This window comes from Lagopus muta, chromosome W (assembly GCF_023343835.1).
Source record: "Lagopus muta isolate bLagMut1 chromosome W, bLagMut1 primary, whole genome shotgun sequence".
Lineage (NCBI taxonomy): Eukaryota > Metazoa > Chordata > Aves > Galliformes > Phasianidae > Lagopus > Lagopus muta.
The window spans coordinates 812,871-840,566 of NC_064471.1; the positions used below are offsets into that span (position 1 = coordinate 812,871).

The window sequence follows — 27,696 nt, forward strand, 5'->3', positions numbered from 1 at the left end:
GGCAAAAGGGAAAACTAAGAGACGGGCAGAAGAGAGTGATGAAGAAGAAGTCTATATTACTACTCGCCGGCCTCTAAAGATGACTGAAATCCAAGGTTCAAGAAAGGAGTTTACACGGCGCCCGAATGAAAGTCTTGTTTCCTGGTTGGTTCGCTGTTGGGACAATGGGGCCCATAGCTTGTCTCTGGATGGTAATGAAGCTCGCCAACTAGGTGCCATTGCCAGAGATCCAGCTATTGATAGAGGAATTAGTCGATGTTCGGATGAGGCTGCTTCCCTCTGGGAACGAGTGTTAACAGCCGTGAAGGAAAAGTATCCCTTCAAAAATGGCTTGAAGATTGCAATGAAAAAATGGGATACAGTTGAAAAGGGTATCCAGTATTTGAGGGAAATAGGCGTGGTGGAAATGTTGTATGACCCTGACTTTGTTCCTAACCACCCACAACAAAACCGCGACCCTGAAAAGGTGAGGACAACGCCTGAGATATGGCAGAAAATCGTGACAACAGCGCCGGACTAATATGCCTCTACACTAATGTCAGCGTGTGACAGATTCAACGCACAACAGAGAACGCCCTTAGTTTATGAATTAATTGTTACGCTCCAAAACTACGAACAATTGCTGTCCCCCATTCATGCTGCTGTTGCTGCAATATCAAGAATGATGACGGAGCAAGTGTCTCAACTGATTAACCGTGACAAACCTGTAGCAGTATCAGAAACGCTTGATGAAGATCAGGATAATCAAAAGAGTCTATCGAAGGATATGAAGGAGATGAAGGAGATGATAAAATGTATGCAAGCCCACCTAACTAAAGACGAAGAACCTTCCTTCTCACGTGCACCATCAAAGATCTCAGCTGTTAGAAGCAAACGCTGTCCGGCTCAAGTAAGGGGTAATACACCGCGAATTGCCTTATGGTATTACCTACGTGACCATGGAGAAGACATGGGGAAGTGGCACGGTCAACCTACTCCTGTACTACGAGCCCGGGTGAAAGAATTACAAAGCAGATCAACCACCAGTACAGTTGCTCCAGTTACCACAGGTAATGAATAGGGGAGCCCTGCCCTCAGTCGGGGGGGGAAAGGGATAATAGAGTATACTGGACTGTGTGGATTCGATGGCCTGGCACATCAGAACCACTGAAATATAAGGCACTGGTGGACACTGGTGCACAGTGCACTCTGATGCCCTCGAGTCACCAAGGGACAGAATCAATCCATATTTCTGGAGTAACCGGGGGCTCTCAAGAATTGACTGTGTTGGAGGCTGAGATAAGCCTCACTGGTAAGGACTGGCAAAAACATCCTATTGTGACGGGCCCAGGGGCTCCATGTATACTAGGTATTGATTATCTCAGAAGGGGGCATTTCAAGGACCCTAAGGGGTATTGATGGGCCTTTGGAATAGCTGCTGTGGACACAGACAACATTAAGCAGCTGTCTGTTTTGCCTGGCCTGTCAGAAGATCCGTCTGTTGTGGGGCTGCTGCGAGTAAAAGAGCAACAGGTACCGATTGCCACAAAAACGGTGCACAGGCGGCAGTACCGCACCAACAGGGATTCTTTGCTCCCCATTCATAAGTTGATTCGTCAACTAGAGAGCCAGGGAGTGATCAGCAAAACTCACTCGCCTTTTAACAGCCCCATATGGCCAGTGCGTAAAGCCAGTGGAGAATGGAGGCTGACGGTGGACTACCGTGGCCTGAATGAAGTCACACCCCCACTGAGTGCTGCTGTGCCGAACATGTTAGAACTCCAGTATGAACTGGAGTCAAAAGCAGCTAAGTGGTATGCCACCATTGACATTGCTAATGCCTTCTTTTCCATCCCTTTGGCCAAAGAATGTAAGCCACAGTTTGCTTTCACATGGAGGGGCATTCAGTATACCTGGAACCGTTTGCCCCAGGGGTGGAAACACAGCCCGACCATTTGCCATGGGTTGATCCAAACTGTATTGGAACAGGGCAGCGCTCCTGAGCACCTGCAGTACATTGATGACATCATTGTGTGGGGCGATACAGCAGAAGAAGTCTTTACAAAAGGAGAGCGAATGATCCAAATTCTTCTGAGTGCTGGTTTTGCTATTAAGTGAAGCAAAGTGAAAGGACCTGCCCAGGAGATTCATTTCCTAGGTATAAAGTGGCAAGATGGCCGTCGTCACATCCCGACAGATGTGATCGACAAAATCACTGCTATGTCTCCACCCACTAGCAAAAGAGAGACACAATCTTTTCTGGGTGCAGTGGGCTTTTGGAGAATGCATGTTCCAAACTACAGCCTCATTGTAAGCCCCCTTTATCATGTGACGCGAATGAGAAATGAGTTTACATGGGGCCCTGAGCAGCAGCAGGCTTTTGAACAGATTAAACAGGAGATAGCCCGTGCCGTGGCCCTAGGGCCAGTACGGACGGGACAGGGTATAAAGAACATCCTCTACACCGCTGCTGGAGAGAATGGTCCCACTTGGAGTTTGTGGCAAAGAGCCTCAGGAGACACCCGAGGCCGACCCCTGGGATTCTGGAGTCGAGCCTACAGGGGGTCGGAAGAGGGCTACACTCCAACTGAGAAGGAGATCTTAGCCGCTTATGAGGGGGTTTGGGCTGCTTCTTAAGTAATCGGTTCTGAAACACAGCTCCTTCTGGCACCTCGACTGCCAGTGCTGAACTGGATATTCATGGGAAAGGTTCTCTCCACCCATCATGCTACTGATGCCACTAGGAGTAAGTGGATTGCACTGATTACACAACGAGCACGGATGGGGAACCTCAGCCGTCCAGGAATCCTAGAGGTCATCATGGACTGGCCTGAAGGTAAAAAGTTTGGAACACCACCAGGAGAAGAAGTATCACGTGCTAAAGAAGCCCCACCATACAATGAACTACCAGAGAATGAAAAGAAATATGCCCTGTTCACAGATGGATCGTGTCGTATTGTGGGAAAGCATTGCAGATGGAAATCTGCTGTGTGGAGCCCCACACGACAAGTTGCAGAGGCCACTGAAGGGAAAAGGGAATCAAGCCAATTTGCAGAGGTAAAGGCTGTCCAACTGGCCTTAGATGTTGCTGAACGGGAGAGGTGGCCAATGCTCTATCTTTACACTGACTCATGGATGGTAGCAAATGCCTTATGGGGGTGGTTACAGCAATGGGAACAAAATAACTGGCAAAGAAGGGGTAAACCTATTTGGGCTGCTGAACTGTGGAAAGACATTGCTGCCCGAACAAAGACTATAGTTGTAAAGGTGCGTCATGTAGATGCTCATGTGCCCAAGAGTCGGGCTACTGAAGAACAGCAAAATAACCATCAGGTAGACCGAGCTGCCAGAATTGAGGTGGCTCTAATAGACCTGGACTGGCAGAACAAGGGTGAATTATTTCTGGCTCGGTGGGCCCATGAGATCTCAGGTCATCAAGGGAGAGATGCAACATACAAATGGGCTAGAGACCGAGGGGTGGACTTAACTATGGATGCCATTGCACAGGTTATTCATAAGTGTGAAACATGTGCCATCATCAAACAAGCCAAGAGGATGAAACCTCTGTGGGAGGAAGGGCGATGGCAAAAGTACAAATATGGGGAGGCATGGCAGGTTGATTATATCACCTTGCCACGATTTCGCAATGGTAAGCGTTATGTGCTTACTATGGTGGAGGCAAGCACTGGGTGGCTTGAAACATATGCAGTACCCCATGCTACTGCCCGAAACACCATACTGGGTCTCGAGAAACAAGTCCTGTGGCGACATGGCACCCCAGAAAGAATTGAGTCAGATAATGGGACTCATTTCAAAAATTCTCTTGTAAATACTTGGGCCAAAGATCATGGCATTGAGTGGATTTACCATATTCCCTATCATGCACCAGCCTCTGGTAAAATTGAACGATACAATGGATTGTTAAAAACGATGCTAAAAGCACTGGGTGGCGGAACATTTAAGCACTGGGAGAAGCATTTGGCGGAAGCCACCTGGTTGGTCAATACCAGAGGATCTATCAATCGTGATGGTCCTAACCAATCCAGTTCCCTACACACCATAGAGGGAGATAAAGTCCCTGTTGTACATGTAAAGAACATGTTAGGAAAGGCAGTTTGGGTTCTTCCAGCTTCTGGAAAGGGCAAACCTCTCCGTGGTACAGTTTTTGCCCAGGGACCAGGATCCACTTGGTGGGTAATACAGAAGAATGGGGATGTCCAATGTGTACCACAAGGAAACTTGATGCCGGGGGAGTGCAGTTACTAATTCTATGTATATAGCCATGTGTGCATTTTAATCATTTTTTGTTTGTTTGTATATATGTATATATATTTTAAGCATGATGTAACGATGTAGAATAAGGGGTGGAATGTCATGGTTCTATGTTTTTGTTTTTGTTTGGGTTTTTTTTGTTTGTTTTTGGATTTCAGTATTCCACATCAAAACATCATGTAGTGTACGGAGCATTAAAGTGTCACTGCCCCAGTTCCAAGTTCCTATCCCTGTACATTACAGCAGTCACGGGATCTGGCCCTTCCGGGTGGGGGGGGGCGCTCTCTTGCTGCCTTGCAGTGGGTGCTGGAGGATGCTTTCCTAGCCGTTCCAAGCTTTTCAGGTTTGAATCGGTCCCAGGAACTCTCTCTCATCTTGTCTGATTTATTAATCTCAATTTCAATTAAATTGTATATATTGTGTTATCTTGTATTCCGATATTATAGTAAAATAAGTTTTCCTCTATAGATTGTTGCCGCTGCTCTTTTCCTCCCTTCCTTCCTTCCCATTTTTGTGGGACTGGGGTGGGGGGGGAGGGCAGAGGCCTGTCGCCCCTGTCACGGACATAGATTGATCTGGTCAACCCCGTGACAAATTGAAAGTCTCGGAAAAGACTTCTCATGCCACCCAAATGAGCCTATTCTCACCTGGTTACTTGGATGCTGGGACAATGGGATCAACAGTGTGTGGAGAGATAGCAGAGAAGCTTGGCAACGGGGTGGCATTGCTAGGGACTCAGCCATTGACAGAGGTATTAGTACATGCGAGAACACAGCCTTCATCCTCTGGAAGTGGATGTTGTTAGCTGTGAAAGAAAGATACCCCTTCAAAGACGATCTGATGCCTGAGAAAAAGAAATGGGCTGATATGGAAGAAGGCATCCGTTATTTGAGAGAATGTGCTGTGGTGGAAACACTACATAGCCCCGATTTCATTCCTGATGAGCCAGACCAAGAGCATGATCCTGAGAGAGCCAGGTGTACACCAAAAATGTGGCATACATCCACAAAGACTGCACCAGAAAGGTACGCCAGTACATTTGCAGCAATCTATGGCAGAGGGGAAAGAAGATCCCTTATAAATGAACTGATTAATAAACTTCAAGACTTGGAGTTATATTTAAGCCCTCTACGAGTTAGTGTTTCAGCCATTGCAAAAGTAGCTGAAAAGCTGGACAGAATGGATAAAAAACAAGAAGATATAATACACAAACTATCAATTGTGCCTGATGCTGATGAATCCATGGTGGTAACAGAAACATCCCATGAGGAACAGAATTCCCAAAACAGCTTACTGGAGGGGCTGATCAACTTGGTTTCCTCCCAGCCAGTGTCATCCAATGTCTCAGCTATCAAAAGAAGACGTTCTCCTCGAACAAGTGACAACAGTAACACCACGTCACGTTTTGCCTTGTGGCATTACCTACGTGACCATGGAGAAGATATGAAGAAGTGGCATAAGCAACCTACTCCAGCACTTGAAGCACAAGTAAAAGAGTTACAAGACAAATCAACCACAAAGGTGAACTTCTCCAAAAAGGTAATTGCTCCAGTTGCTGCAGACAATGGAGGTAACAAATAGAGGGGCCCTGCCCCCAGCCAGGGCAGGGATAGGGATAATAGAGTATATTGGACTGTGTGGATTAGATGGCCTGACACATCAGAACCACAGAAATATAAGGCCCTGGTGGACACTGGAGCACAGTGCGCTCTAATGCCCTCCAGTCACCAAGGGACAAAATCAATTTATATTCATGGGGTGACTGGGGGTTCCCAAGAACTGACTATGCTGGAGGCTGAAATCAGCCTGACTGTTAAAGACTGGCAAAAGCACCCTCTTGTGACTGGCCCAGGGGCTCCATGTATACTTGGTATCGATTGCCTCAGAAGGGGATATTTTAAGGATCCCAAAGGGTATCGATGGGCCTTTGGAATAGCTGCTGTAGACAAAGAAGATGTTAAGCAGTTGTCTGTTTTGCCTGGCCTATCAGAAGATCCATCTGTTGTGGGGTTGCTACGAGTAAAAGAGCAACAGGTACCGATTGCTACAAAAATGGTGAACAGACGGCAGGAACGCACCAACAGGGATTCTTTGCTCCCCATTCAGAAGTTAATTCGTCAATTAGAGAATCTGGGAGTGATCAGCAAAACTCACTCGCCCTTTAACAGCCCCATATGGCCAGTGCGTAAAGCCAGTGGAGAATGGAGGCTGACGGTGGACTACCGTGGCCTGAATGAAGTCACACCCCCACTGAGTGCTGCTGTGCCGGATGTGTTAGAACTCCAGTATGAACTGGAGTCAAAAGCGGCCAAATGGTATTCCACCACTGACATTGCTAACGCCTTCTTTTCCATTCCTTTGGCCAAAGAATCTAGACCACAGTTTGCTTTCACCTGGAGGGGCATTCAGTATACCTGGAACTGTTTGCCCCAGGGGTGGAAACATAGCCTGACCATTTGTCATGGGTTGATCCAAGCTGCCCTGGAACAAGGAGGTGCTCCTGAGCACTTATAGTACATTGATGACATCATTGTGTGAGGCAACACAGCAAAGGAAGTTTATGAGAAAGGAGAGCAAATAATCCAGATCCTTCTCTGTGCTGGTTTTGCTATTAAGCGAAACAAAGTGAAAGGACCTGCCCAGGAAATTCAGTTCCTAGGCATATAGTGGCAAGATGGCCGTTGTCACATCCCAACAGATGTGGTTGACAAAATTGCTGCCATGTCTACCTCCACTCAAAAGAAAGAGACATAATCGTTTCTGGGCTTAGTGGGTTTTTGGAGAATGCATGTTCCAAACTACAGCCTCATTGTAAGCCCCCTTTATCATGTGACGCGAATGAGAAATGAGTTTACATGGGGCCCTGAGCAGCAGCAGGCTTTTGAACAGATTAAACAGGAGATAGCCCGTGCCGTGGCCCTAGGGCCAGTATGGACGGGACAGGGTATAAAGAACATCCTCTATACTACTGCTGGAGAGAAAGGCCCCACTTGGAGTTTGTGGCAAAGAGCCTCAGGAGAGACCCAAGGCCGACCCCTGGGATTCTGGAGTTGAGCCTGCAGGGGGTCAGAAAAGCGCGACACTCCTACTGAGAAGGACATCTTAGCTGTGTGAGAGGGTTCGGTCTGCTTCTGAAGTAATTGGTGCTGAAACACAGCTCCTTCTGGCACCTCGACTGCCAGTGCTGAACTGGATGTTTAAAGGAAAGGTTCCCTCCACCCATCATGCTACTGATGCCACTAGGAGTAAGTGGATTGCACTGATTACACAACGAGCACGGATGGGGAACCTCAGCCGTCCAGGAAACCTAGAGATCATCATGGACTGGCCTGAAGGTAAAAAGTTTGGAACACCACCAGCAGAAGAGGTATCTCGTGCTAAAGAAGCCTCACCATACAATGAACTACCAGAGAATGAAAAGAAATATGCCCTGTTCACAGATGGATCGTGTCGTATTGTGGGAAACCATTGCAGATGGAAATCTGCTGTGTGGAGCCCCACACGACAAGTTGCAGAGGCCACTGAAGGGAAAAGGGAATCAAGCCAATTTGCAGAGGTAAAGGCTGTCCAACTGGCCTTAGATGTTGCTGAGCGGGAGAGGTGGCCAATGCTCTATCTCTACACTGACTCATGGATGGTAGCAAATGCCTTATGGGGGTGGTTACAGCAGTGGGAAACAAAATAACTGTTAAAGAATGGGCAAGCCTATTTGGGCTGCTGAACTGTGGAAAGACATTGCTGCCCGAACAAAAAATATGGTTATAAAGGTACGTCATGTAGATGCTCATGTGCCCAAGAGTAGAGCTACAGAAGATCAGCGAAATAACCATCAGGTAGACTGAGCTGCCAGAATTGAGGTGGCTCAAATAGACCTGGACTGGCAGAACAAGGGTAAATTATTTCTGGCTCGGTGGGCCCATGAGACCTCAGGCCATCAAGAGAGAGACGCAACATATAAGTGGGCCAGAGACCGGGGGGTGGATTTAAGTATGGATGCTATTGTACAAATCATTCATTCCTGTGATACATGCGCCACAATTAAACAAGCTAAGAGGATGAAACCTCTGTGGGAGGAAGGGCGATGGCAAAAGTACAAATATGGGGAGGCATGGATGGTTGATTATATCACCTTGCCACAATCTCGCAATGGCAAGCGTTATGTGCTTACTATGGTGGAGCCAACAACCGGGTGGCTTGAAACATATGCAGTACCCCATGCTACTGCCTGAAACACCGTATTAGGTCTGGAGAGGTAAATCCTGTGGCGACATGGCACCCTGGAAAGAATTGAGTCAGATAATGGGACTCATTTCAAAAATTCACTTGTGGATACTTGGGCCAGAGAACAGGGCATCGAGTGGATTTATCATATCCTCTATCATGCACCAGCCTCTTGTAAGATCGAACGCTACAACGGGTTGTTAAAAACCATGTTAAAAGCAATGGGTGGCGGAACATTTAAGCACTGGGAGAAGTATTTGGCAGAAGCCACCTGGCTGGTTAACACCAGAGGATCAATCAGTCGAGACGGTCCTACCCAATCATGCTCCCTACGTATTGTAGAGGGAGATAAGGTCCCTGTAGTACATGTGAAGAGCATGTTAGGAAAAGCAGTTTGGGTTTTTCCAGCTTCTGGAAAGGGCAAACTTCTTCGCGGAACTGTCTTTGCCCAGGGACCTGGGTCCACCTGGTGGGTGATGCAGAAAAACGGGAATGTTCAGTGTGTACCACAAGGGAATTTGATGTTGAGGGAGTGCAGTCAGTAATCCCATGTGTTAAGCATGATGTAGTGATGTAGAATAAGGGGTGGAATGTCATGGTTTTATGATTTTTGTTCATCCGTATTCCACACCATAACATCATGTAATGCATTGGGGGGTTGGGTTTGATATCTGCCGAATGTTCATCTGACAGAGAAGAACTACATTTCCCCAGGAGGCTTTGCGGTCAGTAAGGGGATATAACTCCATGCGAGGTCACCTGATTCCTTTTCTTCGCCTGCGCTTCGCCATCTGCACTTCGCTGTCTGTTCTTCAGTCACTGAACTGGACTGCACTTCTCACCGCAGCATTGTGGTGAGGTCTATACAATTCAGACAGACTCTCTCTCTCTCATTTTATTTTACTAATACTATATTTAGTAAAATCATTTGTTCTACCTCAGATTAGTGCTGTTGTTTTCAAGTATTTTGGGGTCCCCTGTTTCCCCTTTCCCAGAGGCACGGATCCGCAGATCCCTCTGCCCTGCTGGTCATGGAACTGGGTCGGACCAGCCCTTAAACCGTTGACATTTTGTTAACAGCTGCTGGTGAAAAATAAATAAATCCAAAGGTGTGGGCAGGGGAAGGAAACCAGGGTGGACTCACAATTACTCCCTTAAAAATAACTCCAAGGAGGGAGTGAAGCTGTGAAACAGCAACAATATCCTATACTTTTAGAAAGGATAATGGGTCTAAAGCCTGTAATACAAACATTGGTTAAGAATGGTCTTCTGGAACTCTGTATATCACTCTAATTTTGCCATTACATAAGGCAGACAGCACCTATCGACTGGTACAAGATCTAAGAAAAATTAATGAAATAGTTCTCAAGCGACACTCCCTGGTTCCTAACCTCTGTACTTTAATGAGTCAGATCCCACACAGACATAAATGGTTCATTGTAACAGACTTAAAAGATGCTCTCTGGTCCTGTGCTTTAGACTCCGAGAAGCCCTTGAATGAGAGGACCCAGAAATGGGTCAAAAGTAGCAATATCGGTGGATTGTTTTATCCCAAGGGTTCACGGAATCACCTGATTTATTTTTTGTTATATTTTATATTATATTATTTTATATTTTATTTTTATGTTTACTAATTAAGGGCTGGAGAAAATTTTGTAAAAGTTTCAGGTTGAAGAGGGGGTACAGCTGTTAGAGTATGTGTATAATATGCTGATTTGTGGAACAGGAGTCTAAAGTAGAAGAGACTACAAGTCAACTTCTGAATTTCTTGGGGAACATGGGCTAAGGGTGTTGAAAAATAAACTGCAGTATGTGAAAAAAGAAGTCACATACCTTGGGTATGTGATTTTTGAAGGGAAACGGAGAATAAATTCTGAAAGAATTCAGGGAATTGTGCAGCTTCCTCTGCCCGGGGCAAAGAGGGAGTTGCAGAAGTTTCTAGGTTTAATTGGATACTGTAGATTATGAATAGAAGAATATATAGAAAAAACTAAGAGACTGTATCTCAAACTATCAGGAGGAGAACCCAACATATTAAAATGGACAAAAGAGGAAAAAGAATTTGTAGAAGAATTAAAATGGGACTTAATCATAGCACCTGTGTTAGAACTGCCTGCCTTAAAGGAACCATTTCACCTTTTTGCAACTGTTAGTAAAGAAGCTGCTTTAGGAGTTCTAACACAAGAATAAGGAGACAAATAATAAGAATAAGGAGACAAAAGAAAACCTATTGCATACTTGCCTAAGCTATTAGGCCCTGTATCTCAAGTTTAGCCCCAGTTTGTCCAGGTGGTAGTAGCAACTGCCTTATTGGTAGAAAGGTACAAGGTACGTTTGTACCCTTCGGGGGTGTAAGGAACAAGTTGCTGACTTGTTGGTAATATGAGTTTCCCCCCCCGAAGGAGATTGCTCCACATTTTGAGGCATGATTGTTAGCCAAAAAAAAAAAAAGGAATGAGTGCAGGAATTCACTCCTCTCCTCAACCTTTTAGAAAAGCATGGTGCCAAACTGTCCCCTGTGGAGATGGAGTGGGCACGATCCATGGCTTCAACCCCCTCTGACCCCACCACCAGTCGGGGAGAAGAAAAATCACGACCCCTGCAGTGCTCCCACCCTCTGCTCTGCCCCCAATGCTTGCAGTGCCGCTGATGTCCTCCACCCCACCCTGCCCACGTCACTTGCTGCTGCATCTCTGCTGCCCATATGTAACTTGATTAAAGACAAGGACGGATCGGAACCAGAGGATCTTTTTGGTCCTATTCCAGTAGATCCAGAGGACAAACCAAACCTTTTCCATCCTGATGATAATTTGAAGGGAGCGGAAAGGAAAAAATTTCCTACAGCCTACTACTGTGCTTCAGAGCAGTGCAGAAAAGAAGCAATATTACAGTGTGATGCTGATATGTTGCAAGCCCTTTCTATGTTGTATCATGCAAATCGCCCCCCCCCCCCCTCCGGTGGGAATCCCTGCCTTATGAGGTGATGAAGGAGCTAAGAAAGTCAGTGAGAGATTATGGAATTCAGTCTGCCTTTACATATAGTCTTTTGGTTGCAATCCGTGACCCCTCACAATTGTAAAATTTTGTTACAAATGATCGTAACAAAATGCTGCACCCTGCATTGAATTTCTTGACTGTTTACAAAATATGCTAGAGAGACAAGTGGAAAATTAAGCTGCCCGGAATGCTTTGCTTAAGCAATTAGCAGTAGAAAATACAATGCAGACCGTCGAAAGGTTTTACAATCCTTAAAGAATGCAGATCCATCCATTAATGACATAATTAAATCCTGTCAAGACGTAGGCATGGAAAGTCACAAACTTGTCTTGCTAGCAGACACATTGGCAGCCTGACTTGATGCAGGGACAGCTCAAAAAAACGAAGTGTTACAATTGTGGGGAACCTGGTATGTACAAAGGGACTGCAAAAAGCCTAAGCGAGCAAATAAAAATGCTAGGTCTATTCCAGCTCAACCCTGTCCCCAGTGATGGAGGGGGCTACACTGGGTGAGAAAATGCTGATCTAAACTCCTTGCAGCAGAATGGTCCTTCGATCTGCCAAGAAACAGGAAGCAGAGCGTGAGACCGCACACCGTAACAACAAATATGGTCCCTAATTGGCAGGCCACTGCCTGGCCAGCTCACTCAGACCAGCCACTGCCAGCAGCGCAGGAGTGGATTTGACCACCACCCAGTCAGTGACGCTGACTGACATAACCGTGACCCTCATTCCAACAGGTGCAACGGGCCCCCTTGGGGACAGGCATAGTGCCCTCTTATTAGGACGTTCTTCTGTTACACTGATGGAACTTTTTGTTTTACCAGGAGTTACAGATCCTGACCCTACTGGGGAGATTAAGATAATGGCATGGACATCCTCACCCCCCTGCTTTATTCCCAAAGGCCAAAAAATAGCACAATTAGTCTCTTTTCATTCTATGGCTGAACCAAACTGGTGGATTTGGGAGCAGGGACAAACCTGCCGTGCTATGGACTCCACAAGTGTCAAAAGACAAACCATTATTACCATGCTTAATAATCGGCTGACAGTTATTAGGCCTAGTACATACTGGAGCAGATGTTACCATCATTAAGTCAAGTGAATGGCCACTCAAAGACCCTAATTCTGCTACTGTAGGAGTTTGGGGCTTGCAGCAACCCAAACAAAGTGCCTGAAATTTATCTTTTGAAGGGCCCGATGGTCGTGCTGCTCACACTGCTCCTTACATTCTTGCCAGTTCCCTGTACTTTGAGGGATCATGATCTTTTAAGTTAATGGGACGTGATTTTACAGACAAATTTTCAATAAGGGCCATTGATCGGCAGCAACCTATACCCCTAGCTTGGAAAAGAGAACAACCTATTTGGGTAGATCAGTGTCACTTAGCAAAGGAAAAGTCACTGCATTTACATGAGCCAGTTCAAGAACAGGTAGCTGCCAGTCACATAGTGCCTACTACCACACTTGGAATGCTCCAGTCTTTGTTATTCTCAAGAAGAGTGGAAAGTGAAGGCTTTTATAGGACGTGTGTGCTGTCAACACAGTAACTGAGCCCATGAGGGCATTGCAGCCTGGTCTTCCTTAACTTTCAAAGTTACCTTCAAATTGGCCTATAGCAGTCACTGATTTAGAAGACTGTTTTTTTACCATTCAACTTCATGCAAAAGATGCACCACGATTTGTTTTCTCAGTGCCCTCCATCAAGCAACAAAGCCCTGCCCAACAGTATCTTGGGACTGTGCTACCACAAGGAATGCTTAATAGTCCAACAATATGTCAACTGACTGTAGCAAATGCATTACAACCAGTACGAAAAGCTAGGCCTCGTGTCCTTATTTATCATTATATGGACGATATATTAATAGCAGCAGAACAAGAAGAGAGTCTAAAGGACACTTTACTGTTCATCCGGCAGGCAGTCCAATCTGTAGGTTTACAAATAGCGGAAGAAAAGGTGCAATTCAGTTCTTCATGGAAATATTTAGGATGGAAAATAGCATCTCACACCATTCAGCCACAAATCCTCAAAATAGTATCTAACGTACAGACATTAAATGATCTGCAAAACTCATTAGGAACCATCAACTGATTGTGACCGCTTTTGAGTATTACAACTCAAGAGCTGCACCATCTATTCCAGCTACTCAAAGGAGACCCAGATCTAACCTCTAAAAGATAATTAACACCAGAAGCGCTACAATGCTTAGAATCTGTAATAATTGCAACATCAATACAGCCATCGTGTTTGTTTACAACTTCAAGTATCTCTTATAATAATATCAAACTGCTATCAGCTATATAACTAGTCATATCAATGGGATACCTCAAGAAAAGATCCTCTTATTATCCTTGAATGGACATTATTACTGCATACATTTTCAAAAACCATTACATCAAGAGTGGAGATGTTTGCAATGCTAATACAGCAAGGTCGACATCGCCTACAAATTTTACAAGCTCTTGACCCTGATTGTATCTACATACCTGCTACTAAAAAAGATTTAGATTGGATGCTAGCACTGTTGCTCAGTTTACAAACTGCTATGGCAGACTATACCAGACAAATCTCCGGTACGTGCATGTTGTCGATGGATCACCTCAAATTGTAGAACTTGCAGCGGTAGTTCGAGTTTTTCAAATTTTTGCAGAAAAAAAGCTTAATATAGTAACGGACTCTCTGTATTTTACAGGTATCATTCAGAAAACTGAAGGATCTTTTCTTAAGGAAGTTAACAACCCTGCCTTGTTTGCACAGCTCAAGCGAGTTTTGCGTTATGTCTTTTACCATACTCTTCCTTATTTTATTATGCATACTCGATCACACACTACGTTGCCTGGTCCTTTAACTGAGGACAACCTTAAGACTGATCAAGCCACAGTCGCCTTCGTTACCCCTCAATTATTTCAGCAAGCTCAACTCTCCCATCAATTTTTCCATCAGAATAGGAGTGTCTTACAAAAACAATTCCAACTGACAGTGGATCAAGCCTGTAACATTATTCTAACATGTGCAGACTGCCAGGCAATTGCCCCTTTGCCTCAAATAGGGACAAATCCCCGTGGCACAGCACCTCTTCAACTGTGGCAAACAGATGTCACTCATGTTCAAGAATTTGGCTGTCTAAAATGTCTACATGTAACAATAGATACTCATTCCTCCTACATATTTGCCACAGCACATACAGGTGAACGCAGTTGTGACGCCTGTAAACACTGGTTATCTGCTTATGCTGCTATAGGTATCCCACATACTATAAAAACAGATAATGGACCTGCGAATACTTCTAAGGCCACTCGAACTTTCTCCAGGAATGGGGGGTTAGACGTATTACAGGCATTCCTCATTCTCCCGCTGGACGGGCTATCATTGAGCGTACTCATCTAACATTGAAATCTTTTCTTAATAAACAAAAAAGGGGGAATATGGGAAACACACCACAAGAAAGAATATGTAAGGCTTTGCTCGTGCTGAATTTTTTAATCGTGATCATACAGATACAACTCGTGTAGATCGTCATTTTGGGGCCTCCCCAATGCTCAAGGAACAGCCAACGGTTAACATACGGAAATGGCCATGGGGCACTGGGAAGGTCCCATACCACTGATAACTTGGAATCGTGGATATGCTTGTGTTTCCACAGGGACTGGCCCTATGTGGGTTCCAGCACAATATGTCCAGTCTCATCTCAAGGCAGAAAATAGCATCCAGCTCTTATAATGACTGGGATTGTGTGTTCCTTACTTATTGGTATTGTTTTGTAATTTGTTGTATTTAAATAACAACACTAGTAATAGTATAACAAAATGGGTGATTTTCCTGTGTTACCAATGCAGTCTCGACAATTAGAATTATTAGGCATTATCTAGGTTGTTGTGTGCTTCTTCTATTTTAGTAGTAGATCAAATGTGAATTTGTTGGAGGCAATGCAACAGAATTGAACAGGATTTCATGTTACTAATGCTGGAATCTATAGTAATAGCTCTTTTAGTGGGATAGTATTGCTTGGTTATGATGCTATTAGCCTATCATTTAGCCTTTTCTTAATTTGCAAAGACAAAACCTGGAAAGGAATCACAGGCAGAGGGATGACCCTGTATTATGGAATGATTAACTTTATTTCATTCCACTAATCAGGATTTTAAAAACATGATCATACAGCACTCGAAACAAAGGTGCACACTATCATAGAATCATAGAATCACCAAGGTTGGAAAAGACATAAAAGATCATCCAGTCCAACCGTTCGCCTATTCACAGAATCACAGAATCACAGAATTGTAGGGGTTGGAAGGGACCTCCAGAGATCATCGAGTCCAACCCCCCTGCCAAAGCAGGTTCCCTACAGCAGGTCGCACAGGTAGGCATCCAGGCAGGTCTTGAACATCTCCAGAGAAGGAGACTCCACCACCTCCCTGGGCAGCCTGTTCCAGTGCTCCATCACCTCACTGTAAAGAAGTTCTTGCACATGTTTGTGCGGAACTTCCTATGCTGCAGTTTCCAGCCGTTTCCCCTTGTCCTGTCTCCACTCACCACTGAAAACAGTCTGGCCTCGCCATTCTGCCCCCCACACCTTAGATATTTATAGACCTGGAACAGGTCCCCTCTCAGTCTTCTTTTCTCAAGGCTGAACAGACCCAGTTCACTCAGCCTTTTCTCATAGGAGAGATGCTCCAGGCCCTTCACCATCTTCGTGGCCCTCCGCTGGACTCTTTCCAAGAGATCCTTGTCTTTTTTGTACTGGGGAGCCCAGAACTGGACACGGTACTCCAGATGAGGTCGTACCAGGGCAGAGTAGAGGGGGAGGATCACCTCCCTCGACCTGCTGGCCACGCTCTTTTTAATGCACCCCAGTATGCCATTGGCCCTCTTGGCCACAAGGGCACACTGCTGGCTCATGGCCAACCTGTCGTCCACCAGGACACCCAGGTCCCTCTCCGCAGAGCTCCTCTCCAGCAGGTCATCCCCCAACCTGTACTGGTGCATGGAATTATTCCTCCCCAGATGCAAGACTCTACACTTGCTTTTGTTAAACCTCATCCAGTTTTTTTCTGCCCAGCTCTCCAGCCTATCCAGGTCTCGCTGAATGGCAACACAGCCTTCAGGCGTGTCAGCCAATCCTCCCAACTTCGTATCATCGGCAAACTTGCTGAGGGTGGCCACCATCCCCTCATCAAGGTCATTGATGAAGATGTTGAACAAGACCGGACCCAGCACAGACCCCTGAGGAACACCGCTAATTACAGGCCTCCAACCGGACTCTGCACCACCTACAACGACCCTCTGTGCTCTGCCAGTCAGCCAGTTCTCAACCCACCTCACTGTCCACTCATCTATCCCACACTTCCTCAGCTTTGTTATAAGGATGTCGTGGGGGACAGTATCAAATGCCTTGCTGAAATCAAGGTAGACTACATCCACTGCTCTGCCCCCATCCACCCAGCCAGAGACAACATCATAGAAGGCTACCAGGTTGGTCAAGCACGACCTCCCCCTTGTGAACCCGTGCTGACTACTCCTGATAACTTCCTCTTCTTCCAGTTGTCTGGAGATGACATCCAGTACAAGCTGTTCCATCACCTTTCCAGGGACAGAGGTGAGGCTGACTGGCCTATAATTGCCTGGGTCTTCCTTCTTGCCTTTTTTGAAGACCGGGGTGACGTTGGCTGTCTTCCAGTCTTCAGGCACCTCCCCCGTCCTCCAAGACCTCTCAAAGATGACAGAAAGCAGTTCAGCAATCACCTCTGCCAGCTCCCTCAGCACCCGTGGATGAATCCCATCGGATCCCATGGATTTGTGAACATTGGTGTTGCCTAGGCGCTCCTGGACCACCTCTTCCCTGACTGAAGGGAGGTCTTCCATTCCCCACATCCTCTCACTAACCTCCAGGGTCTCAGATTCCCGAGGGGGAGCTTTTTCACTGAAAACAGAAGCAAAGAAGGCATTCAGTATCTCCACCTTCTCAGCATCCCCCGTTACCAGAACACCCCCGTCACTTAGCAGGGGAGCCACATTCTCCCTAGTCTTCCTTTTACTGTTAATGTACTTGAAAAAACCTTTTTTATTATCCTTTATCCCCTTCACCAGATTTAATTCCAGGCGGGCTTTAGCCTTCCTTGTCGCATCCCTGCAGACCCTGACAACATTCCTGTATTCTTCCCAAGTAGTCAGACCCTTTTTCCACATTTCATGGGCCTTCTTCTTTCCTTTGAGTTTGTGCACGAGCTCCTTGCTCATCCACACAGGTCTCCTGCCACCCTTTCCCGATTTCTTCCTCACAGGGACGTACCGATCCTGAGCTTGGAAGAAGAGCTGCTTAATTCCCAGTAGCTCCCACTAAACCATGTCCCTCAACACAACATCCAGCCTACCTTGAACACCCCCAGGGTCAGTGACTCCACCACCTCTCTGGGCAGTCCATTCCAGTGCCTGACCACCCTTTCTGAAAAGTAATACTTCCTCAAGTCCAGCCTGAATCTCCCCTGCCGTAGCTTGAAGCCATTCCCTCTGGTCCTATCACTAATGACACGAGAGAAGAGGCTGACCCCCAGCTCACTACAACCTCCCTTCAGGAAGTTATAGAGAGCAATGAGGTCTCCCCTGAGCCTCCTCTTCTCCAGGCTGAACATTCCCAGCTCCTTCAGCCTCTCCTCATATGGCCTGTGTTCCAGACCCCTCACCAGCTTTGTTGCCCTCCTTTGAACACGTTCCAGGGCCTCAATATCTTTCTTGCAGTGAGGGGCCCAAAACCGGACACAGTACTTACTATCTTACTTTGATTCAGCATATGATTCTGATATAGGATTCCGGAATACTGCCCAACAGATTTTTTAGTTCGCTAGTCCTTTTAATTGGCACCTATGTCAGGGACATAAAGGCCCCTCACTCAAGAATAATCTTGGGATGAAACAAAGTATTCTGACAGTTTTAAGGGAACTGATATTTGTGGCTGTAGCTGCAAATATTTTGTTCCGTAGAAAGAGCTAATGTTGCTAGTTCATTTTGTTATAACAACTAAGCAGATGTTCCACTTGGGCTCTGTATCACGTAATGGCCATGTGGATGCGGTGTACAAATGAAAAAAACCCTGGAGACCCTGAGAAGAGTAAAAGCATGAGAGAATCTGTGATGGGTGAGAGAGGAAAAGTGCCCTTTGGAGCAAAGGATGCCCTGCTGGCACTGCCTATTGCATCCACTGCCACCATGTTCCTTCTCTCTCCTTTCAGTGGTTTGCCATCTCTCAAGAGTCAGTAAGTAATAATGCACAAGCTTAGGGAGTTTCTGCTTCCCGCTTACAGGACTGTCTAAAATGGATACCTGTGTGTGTGAGTCTGTGTATGCTGACTGAAACTCATAACCCTCTGTGCTACTCTAAATGCATAGTTTCCTTGACTCTCTGCTCCTGAGACATCCTGTCTCTCAGATACAAATGTACCTTTGACAACGGTTTACGGGCTGGTTCGGCCCAGTTCCGTGACTAGCGGGGTGGAGGGAAACATGGATCCGCGCCTCTGGAAAAGGGAAACAGGGGACCCCAAAATAATTAAAAACAGCGGCAACGATCTGAGGAGAAACAAACTAATTTACTAAATATAGTATCAGAATGCAAGATAAAACACCATAATACAATATAATTAGAATTGAAGCTAATAAATCAAATATAATGAGAGAGAGAATGTCCGAAAGGTGGATAGGCCTCACCACAACGCTGAGGTGAGATGTGCAGTCCAGTTGAGCAGCAGGGAGACAGGAGGAGAGCCAATGAAGAACAAGAGCTGATGAAGAAAAACAGACGAAGAAGCACAGATGGAAAAGCGCAGACAAAGAAGAGCAGATGAAGAAGAGAACATCAGGTGACCCTGTAGAAGATAATCCACAGAAACTGGACTCTGTAAATGAAAGCACTAAAAGGTCGGATCTTGAGGCTCCATTAGAGCTAGATCCCTTTAAGATCCGACCAGTTGCAACTCAAAAAACAAAATGAAACGCTGGATAGGCCAGCGGGGGTGCCCCCTGACCAGTGGCCCCCTGCCCAGAGCACGCTATATGTAACAGTCTGCCCATACATGGCAGCTGTATTAATGGATTTAGTTCAGTGGTTTAGACAAAAACTAAGAGAGCGTGCCAGCATGGCCGCCCCAATTATATGACATGGGGGCAGAAAGTGTTGTGGTGAATGGACCAGAAATTTCAAAACTGGCATCCATTACCACTCACCCTGCCCTCAGGCAACAACCATATGCAGCCGTCCAACATAATGAAGAAAATCATTCATTGATTACATGGTTAATGGCTGCATGCCATGCAACATGGAAAAATAAGAGTGATATACCATTAAATACCAGCCTATGGTCCTCTATGGAGGACTTGCAAAACTACATTCGAGAATTAGGCATGAAGGAGGCAATCTATGAAGAAGATTTTGAGAGCCCCGACATGATGAAATTTTCAGCAGGAAAGAGGGACCTCATCCTACAGCAAGCTCCACCACATCAGTATGGTAATTTGGTATCCATACTGAATCCCCTAGTGGCCTCAGAGGCCATAATACAACAGGCCACCCAATTGGTGGCAGATCTGGGGGAGACAGAGCTCCTACGGGACAGGCTCAATGTCTGAATGGTGGTGGAAAAGTCGGAGATCCATCCACCACCACAACCTAGGAGACCTGCCCCTAAGGTAATTCAATCTGGACCCATCAGGGTCTCAAGAAAACAAATGTTCAATGACCTGATTAAAGCTGGAATTCGATTTCAAAAAATTGATGGACAGCCTAATCAGATATTATTACAACTATGGAAACAGTTACCAAACAGTCAGAGATTCCAGTGCTCCCCTAAAAGGGAAGGAGTTAGACTCATAGAACAAATTCCACAAAATACGTGGAATCTAGACGACTTCATAATCCCATCAAAAAAACATAAACCTCTTCAGGTGGCCTGGGCAGCCACAGTCAAGCCATCAGAGGAAAAAGACTTAGGGATTGCAGAGGTGATGGCATAACAGAGGAACTAAAATTCCCCAAGACTAGGATCTCTAGAGGGGACCGGAAACCCTATGTCGAACTAACGACTCATTGGTCCTGAAAAAATGTGCAGCAGGTTATGGCACTAGTAGATAATGGGGCAGAAACATCAATTATATGTGGTGACCCAAACCAATTTTCAGGCACTAAGGCAATGATAGGTGGATTCGAGGGGCAGATGATCCCCGTAACCCAAACATGGTTGAAACTGGGGGTTGGGCATCTACCACCCCGGGACTACAGGGTGTCTATCGCCCCAATTCCAGAGTACATATTGGGGATTGACATCCTTTCAGGTCTGACTCTCCAAACCACTGTGGGAGGGTTCAGATTAAGGGAAAGATGTATTAGAATCCGGGCGGTGCAGGCAATTATAAGGGGTCATGCAAAAATTTGAACCTGTTTGTTTGCCACAACCACGCCAGATCACAAATACAAAGCAGTATAGACTCCCGGGTGGGCAAGAAGAAATTACCAAGACTGTGCAGGAGCTGGAGAGAGTAGGGATCATTAGACCTACGCATAGCCCATACAACTCCTCCATATGGCCAGTCAGGAAGTCAGATGGTACTTGGAGAATGACAGTAGACTACAGAGAACTAAAGTCACGCCACTGATCCATGCTGCCGTACCCAACATTGCCTCCCTCATGGATACATTAAGTAGAGAAATAGAAACATATCACTGCGTTCTGGATCTAGCAAATGCATTTTTCAGCATTCCAATTGCTAAGGAATCTCAAGACCGGTTCACGTTCACATGGGAGGGCAGGCAGTGGACTTTTCAAGTCCTACCTCAGGGATACATGCATTCACCTACTTTTTGTCATAACTTGGTAGCATGTGACTTGACAAATTGGAATAAACCATCTACTGTCAAAATGTACCACTACATCGACAATTTGATGCTAACGTCCAACTTGATCGAGGCATTAGAGAAGACAGTACCATCATTAATTTCTTATTTAGAGGAAAAAGGATGGGCTGTAAATCCACAAAAAATACAAGGACCAGGGCTATCAGTTAAATTCCTGGGTGTTGTCTGGTCAGGTAAGACTAAGGTGTTACACAGTGCAATCATAGAGAAGATCCAAGTGTTCCTGTTTCCCACGAAACCAAAGCAGTTGCAGGAATTTTTGGGTCTATTAGGATACTGGCAATCCTTTATACCCCATTAGCACAACTGCAAAAACCTTTATATTGATTAACAAAAAAAGGCCAAGTATGGGATTGGGGTAGAATGGAACAAGAAGCCTTCCAGCAAGCAAAAATAGCTGTTAAGCAGGCCCAGGCACTGGGTATATTTGATCCAACCCTTCCAGCCAAACTAGATGTGCATGTAATCCAAGAAGGGTTTGGCTGGAGGCTGCGGCAGTGCCAGAGTTTTGTTTGAATCCCCATTGTGTTCTGGTCACAGATCTGGCATGGAGCAGAAGAGAGATACAGCATTGCTGAAAAGCAGTTAGTGGCTACCTATTCTGCATTGCAGGTGGTAGAACCAATAACTCAGACTGCAGAGGTTATTGTTTAAACAACTTTACTGATTCAGGGATGGGTAAAAGACCTAACCCACATTCCTAAGACCACGGTGGCCCAATCACAAACAGTAGCACGCTGGGTCGCCTGTCTTAGTCAGAGAAGCCACCTCTCATCTTCTCCACTAAAGGAAGAACTGCAAAAGCTACTTAGGCCAGTAACATATCACAGTGAGACACCTGAGGAAATAGTGGTTACTTCTCCAAAGAGTCCTGTGCAGGAGGGGAAATACCCTATTCCAGAAGATGCCTGGTACACACATGGATCCAACAGAGGGAACCCAAGTAGGTGGCGAGCTGTCGCATACCATCGCTCAGCTGAAATGATATGGTTTGAAGAAGGGGATGGACAAAGTAGCCAGTGGGCTGAGCTACGAGATGCGTGGATGGTGATAACTCAAGAGCCTGGCAACAGGACACTGAACATCTGCACGGATAGTTGGGCAGTCTACTAAGGGCTCATGCTCTGGATAGCACAGTGGGCCACTCAGGATTGGACGATCCATGCCCGATCAATCTGGGGCAAAGATATGTGGATTGATATACGGAACGTGGTTAGGCACAGAACTGTATGAGCATACCACGTCTCTGGAGTCACCCTTGCAGTCACCAGGCAATGATGAAGCTGACACACTGGCTCGAGTCCGATGGTTAGGAAGTGCATCAGCAGATGACACAGCCCACTGGCTGCATCGCAAATTATGACACGCAGGACAGAAAACCATGTGGGCAGCGGCTAAAGCATGGGGGCTACCCATACAGTTACCAGATATGTCCAGGTATTTCAAGACTGTGATGCTTGCTCACAAATGAGACCAATGAGACTATGGCCCACCTCGCTAGAGGACACAAACCATTACAGTGATGGCAGATCACTGATCGCAGATATAGGTCTCCTTCCTCAATCTGAGGGGGCCAGATATGCCCTAACCTGTGTTGATACAGCGAGTGGATTGATGCAAGCCCATCCTGCAGCAAAGGCAAACCAAGCCTATACCATCAAAGCTCTAACTAGGTTAATGGAGTCATATGGGACTCCTGAGGTCATTGAGAGTGACCAAGGTACACATTTCATAGGTGCAACTGTGCAGAAATGGGCTGAAGACAACAACATCGAATGGCGGTTTCACCTGCCCTATAATGCAATCGGAGCAGGCCTAATGGAAAGATATAACAGGATCCTGAAGGCTGCTCTGAAGGCAGATTCACAGTCCTTGCAGGGGTGGACCGAGTGGCTTTATGAAACCCTGCGAGACTTGAATGAGAGACCAAGAGATGGCAGACCCAGTGCTTTAAGAGTGTTGCAAACAACTTGGGCCTCTCTGCTTAGAATCCAAATTACAGTCAAGGACACCTTGCTCAAGCCACAAGTTGGCACCATGAATAATCTTCTGCTCCCTGCCCCTGAGGACCTAGAGCCTGGGAGACACAAGGTAAAATAGCCTTGGAAGGTACAAGCAGGACCAAAATGGTGTGGTCTCCTTGCACCTTGGGGGAGATTGTCAGAGGTTGGGGGGGATCAGTAAACCCTCCAGTAATCGGTGCATGGCCAGCAGAGGTAGTAGTTGACACCCCTGTTTTCAATGCAAAGGGGACATTAATTATGTCCATGTGGCAAATTAGAACCTCGCCTTTGGTACCTGATATAGTGATTCAGCCACAGATATCAGGCCAAAGGGTGTGGTATCAAAGACCAGGACGTGCCCCAATACAGGCAAAGGTGTTGACTCAAGACCGAAATACGGCCTGTATCTTACCATGGAGAGCAGACCTACCTTAATAGGTACCTTCTTGTACCTATTAAACATCTGTTTTACTCCCCTTGAGGTTATAAGTTCATAGGATAGCCAGCAGGAGCAACATCACTCCAGCATGCTCCAGTGTCTATGAGGAAACATCGTGACACCCTGTGGTGAACTGCTGAACTTTTGGGAACCAGTGAGCATGAATCAGAACTGCTAATGGCCCTTGAAGAAAATATGCCATGAGAAAGAACATAAAGTACTGGCCCAACAGAACTGCCAATAATTGCCTTTATTGTCTTAGCATTCTACATTGCAGCGGGTATTGTACATGTGTCACGATGTACATTTGCTCAGTCATTGGTTCATGCTGTGAAGGGGTGGAGTGTAGTAGAATTCCAAGGTCACAGCCTGAACCAATAGGTGAGCTACGTGAGTGCCTGGAGCAAGCAGGGTGGGGTTTAGAGCCACCCTTTTTGTCTCCTGATATTTCCCATGCCATCTGAGTCTGCACTGGTCCCCCTTTTGTCCCTGCCTTTCTCTGCTGCAGCACGATGGTACGAATTGGGGAGGGTTACATTCCTCAGCTCATCCTTTTCTCCAAACTGTTACTGGGAGGGGTGAGTTAATTCCTCTTGGATATCTTTTCCTATAGTACCTATTTCTCAAATAAAGGCTCTGTCATTGCCTTCGTTTGCTCTACACACACTCACCAAGTTAGGATGTTAGCCAGATAAGGAAAGTAATGCCCTTAGTGATGCTCCAGTAGGCTTGACCACTAATACTGATTCTATCTGACATGCAACTTCATAAAGTTGTTTCTATTAGCCCAAAGACATGGCTGTGAGCACTCCAAAAGCATTTATTGTGCAAATTTTAGTGATCATTCAAAATCAATATATCAGAATATACAAAAGCTGAAGATTTTTTCTAACCAGTTGCAGGTAAACACAGAATTGGATCCTCAGGGATTCTTTTTCAGGTTGCAGAAACTTGGGCCATGGGCCAAACGTGTATGTTCTTTTTAATGGATTTAACAGTATTTCTTGTCATTATGCTATGTTTGCCTTGTCTCTATTCTTACATTTAGTGTGTTGTCAATCAAGGCCTTGACTGAGTTATAATGATTATGTTATTAATATGATTAGTGTTATTATTTTATAGTATGGAAATAGTTTGCTAATAAACAGATAAAGGGGGAATTGTGGGAATACAAGAAAAACTATTCAGAGCAGCAGCTGTGGTGCAAGATAAACAGCATGAGAACCAAGGACACCTCTAGAAGAGAAAAAGCAAAAGGAACGGTTCATGGCTCTGATTGGATAAGTGCCCGCATGCACAGTTACAGAGTGTTTGTGGAATACTCTGTTGACATGTAAAGTTGGATGGGAAAGTTGTAAGGACAGATGGGAAAGCTAAAAAAGGAAACTTGTGAATGTATATAAGTGATGTGAGAAACTGTAATAAATGATTTGGATTGTTCACATCTGAGTCCGTGCATCAGACACTGCACACACATGCACCTTCAGTGGGATTCTTGCATATTATGAATCTAGAGCACGTTGTATTATACTTAACACAGCATTTGCTTCTCACACAGCAGTTGCTATGAATTAAGTTGAGAAAGTCAAACAGGTAGAATGCAAGCTGTTCACTTATATATATATATATATACATGTAAGGAGCAGAAGAGAAGTTCTAGAAATACTCATTTCATTAAATGAAAAGCACTTTCATTATAACCTACAAGAATTAATAGCTGCAGTCTTTAGCCAGCCTGCTTCCACTGCTGTTTCCCTTCAAGTGAGAAAACGGATGCGGTTTGTGCAACTTCAACAAAACTTCTGTATACAGCTGAAAATAGTAATTAGAGGACTGAAGTGTTGACCAAGGAAAAACTAGGTTTTTGTTTGTTTTAAAGTGGAAGTGTAGGTTCAAGTAAGTCCCTCCAATTACAGACAAGATTATCAAATATAAAGCCTATGGCAGTGTTATGAGCAAAGAGCTGTGTTAGGCACTACCAGAATACAAAAATTAGAATCCACATAGTAATAAAAATCAAAATAAATTGATTAGAAATTGTGAACGTACAAAGCATGTGATTCAGTTCAAAGACCCAAAAAAAGCTGTACATAAATACAAGACAGGTTTCAAAGAATTTTTCAAGAATCAGAAGCATGCAACTAATTTTTTAAATTAGCTTTTAAATTAGCTTAGAAATGACAGCTTAGATCATGACAGCTTAGATCTCCATTTAGTCACTTCTTAAGTGGCTGTAAGAAATGTCAAACACAACAGGACTTACCTTGGTATTGTCACACACTTTGTATTGCAGTTCTGAGTGGTAATGGCCTTCTCAAGCTCATCCAGCTGTCCTGTTTTCTTTAGCTTCTTGACCAAGCTTTTCACTGCTTTTTCACACCACTTCTCCTCCTGTCCATTCTGCTCACCACCACCAGCCCCTCCAGAGACACCAGCAGACTTTTTCCACCCAAGAAGTCTCTTCACAACCGGTGGAGTGAATGGCAGTATGGATGACATGACTTCCACCAGACAGAACGCTCAGCACAAAGATATTCCTGTCCAATCCCTAGAAACGCAAACCAAAACAGACACGTTAGCACTGAGGTTTCACTTGAGAATGTTCTTTGCTTAGAATCTTCTATTAACAAATGCTGTAGGACACACCATCTCCAAACAATTAAGGTAGGAGTTCAGGACGTGGATCTGCAATTCACTCCAAAGTTTAGTGATGAACTCTATAGCCTACAGATAATCAACCCTCCTATACATCATTTAATGATTTTCAAAATACTTGATGACTTCAATTAAGGATATTTAAAATATCATTTTGCAGGTACCCAAGTGGTGCAGTTGCATTTCTTTTGATACCCTTCCATTCAGTATCAACTGCCCAATCAGGACATTAATATATAAAATTAAAGATCAGGAAGGATGCTGAAGCTTAAGCTGTGTCTGGCATTCACTCCTATTTGTACTTTAAACCATTTAAAATAAATGATAGCCAGTAATATATATATATATATATATATATATATATATATATATATATAGTGTGTGTATATATATACTTATAGTTTTGCAGCTTGTATTAGGCTACTTTCAGGTATTAAAATATAAGCCCCAAATCAGCTGTATCATTTTGGGCAGACAGCTGTTGGAGCTTGCAGCATCATTGCATTAAAGTCAAAACTAATCTTATATCCAGGCAGTAACTGGGTATTTGAATTCCATAAAGTTATCTTAGTGCCAAACTAGTACTAAATGCTACCTTCATGCTATTCAATCAGAGCTTTCGAGGCAGCTCACACACACACTGTGCAGGGAGGGACACTCCTCATTTCTATCAAAAGTATACCTCACCTAGTAAGGTTTCCCATCTGCAAAACAGCAATGGTTTATTTGGGACACTTCAGGTTACAGCATTCCATGCTGATTTCTGCTTTGTCATACCTTCACAATTCATATAAGGGTGTAACATGAGAAGAACTTTCTGTTCTTTCAATGGTGTGAAATTATTACACAATTGTGGCCAATACATCAAGCTGCAGGTCAAATTTTACAGACTGCATAAGCATTACACTGGAGCCTTAACTACAGCAAATCAGATTTAAGTCTTGCAATAGACTAAAATGTAGAAAGGCCACACATTTCAGATTTACTTTGCATTCGAACTCACATTTTTCAGACAGCCTGAGGCAAAAAAAAATCTTCTTTTCCAAAAGACTAACAGTTCTGCCCTAACTAATCAGAATTTCCCACTATTGTTTACTTAATTTTAACCAGTTCCCCTTAAGTACATTTACTAGTTCTTGTAAATGCCTTCAAGAAGCATAGGCTTATCTACTGCCCTTGTGGTTATTTTTGCATTAAAACAACTTAATTTCTTTTTACATAGGAGGAC

At 44.9% G+C, this 27,696-nt stretch overlaps 2 protein-coding genes across 2 annotated transcripts in view; both read left to right on the top strand.

Moving 5' to 3' along the window:
• The window catches only part of LOC125686408 (uncharacterized), a 418,931-nt gene that overhangs the window by 23,899 nt on the left and 367,336 nt on the right, over nucleotides 1-27,696 (top strand). Inside the window, exon 2 of the mRNA XM_048930346.1 lies at nucleotides 3,037-7,459. Coding sequence (XP_048786303.1) covers nucleotides 3,037-4,245 — 1,209 coding nt within the window. The 3' untranslated portion in view covers nucleotides 4,246-7,459. The remainder of the gene's footprint in view (nucleotides 1-3,036; nucleotides 7,460-27,696) is intronic.
• Nucleotides 1-27,696, top strand: part of LOC125686430 (uncharacterized protein K02A2.6-like) — a 377,153-nt gene that overhangs the window by 15,483 nt on the left and 333,974 nt on the right. The window lies entirely within an intron of this gene.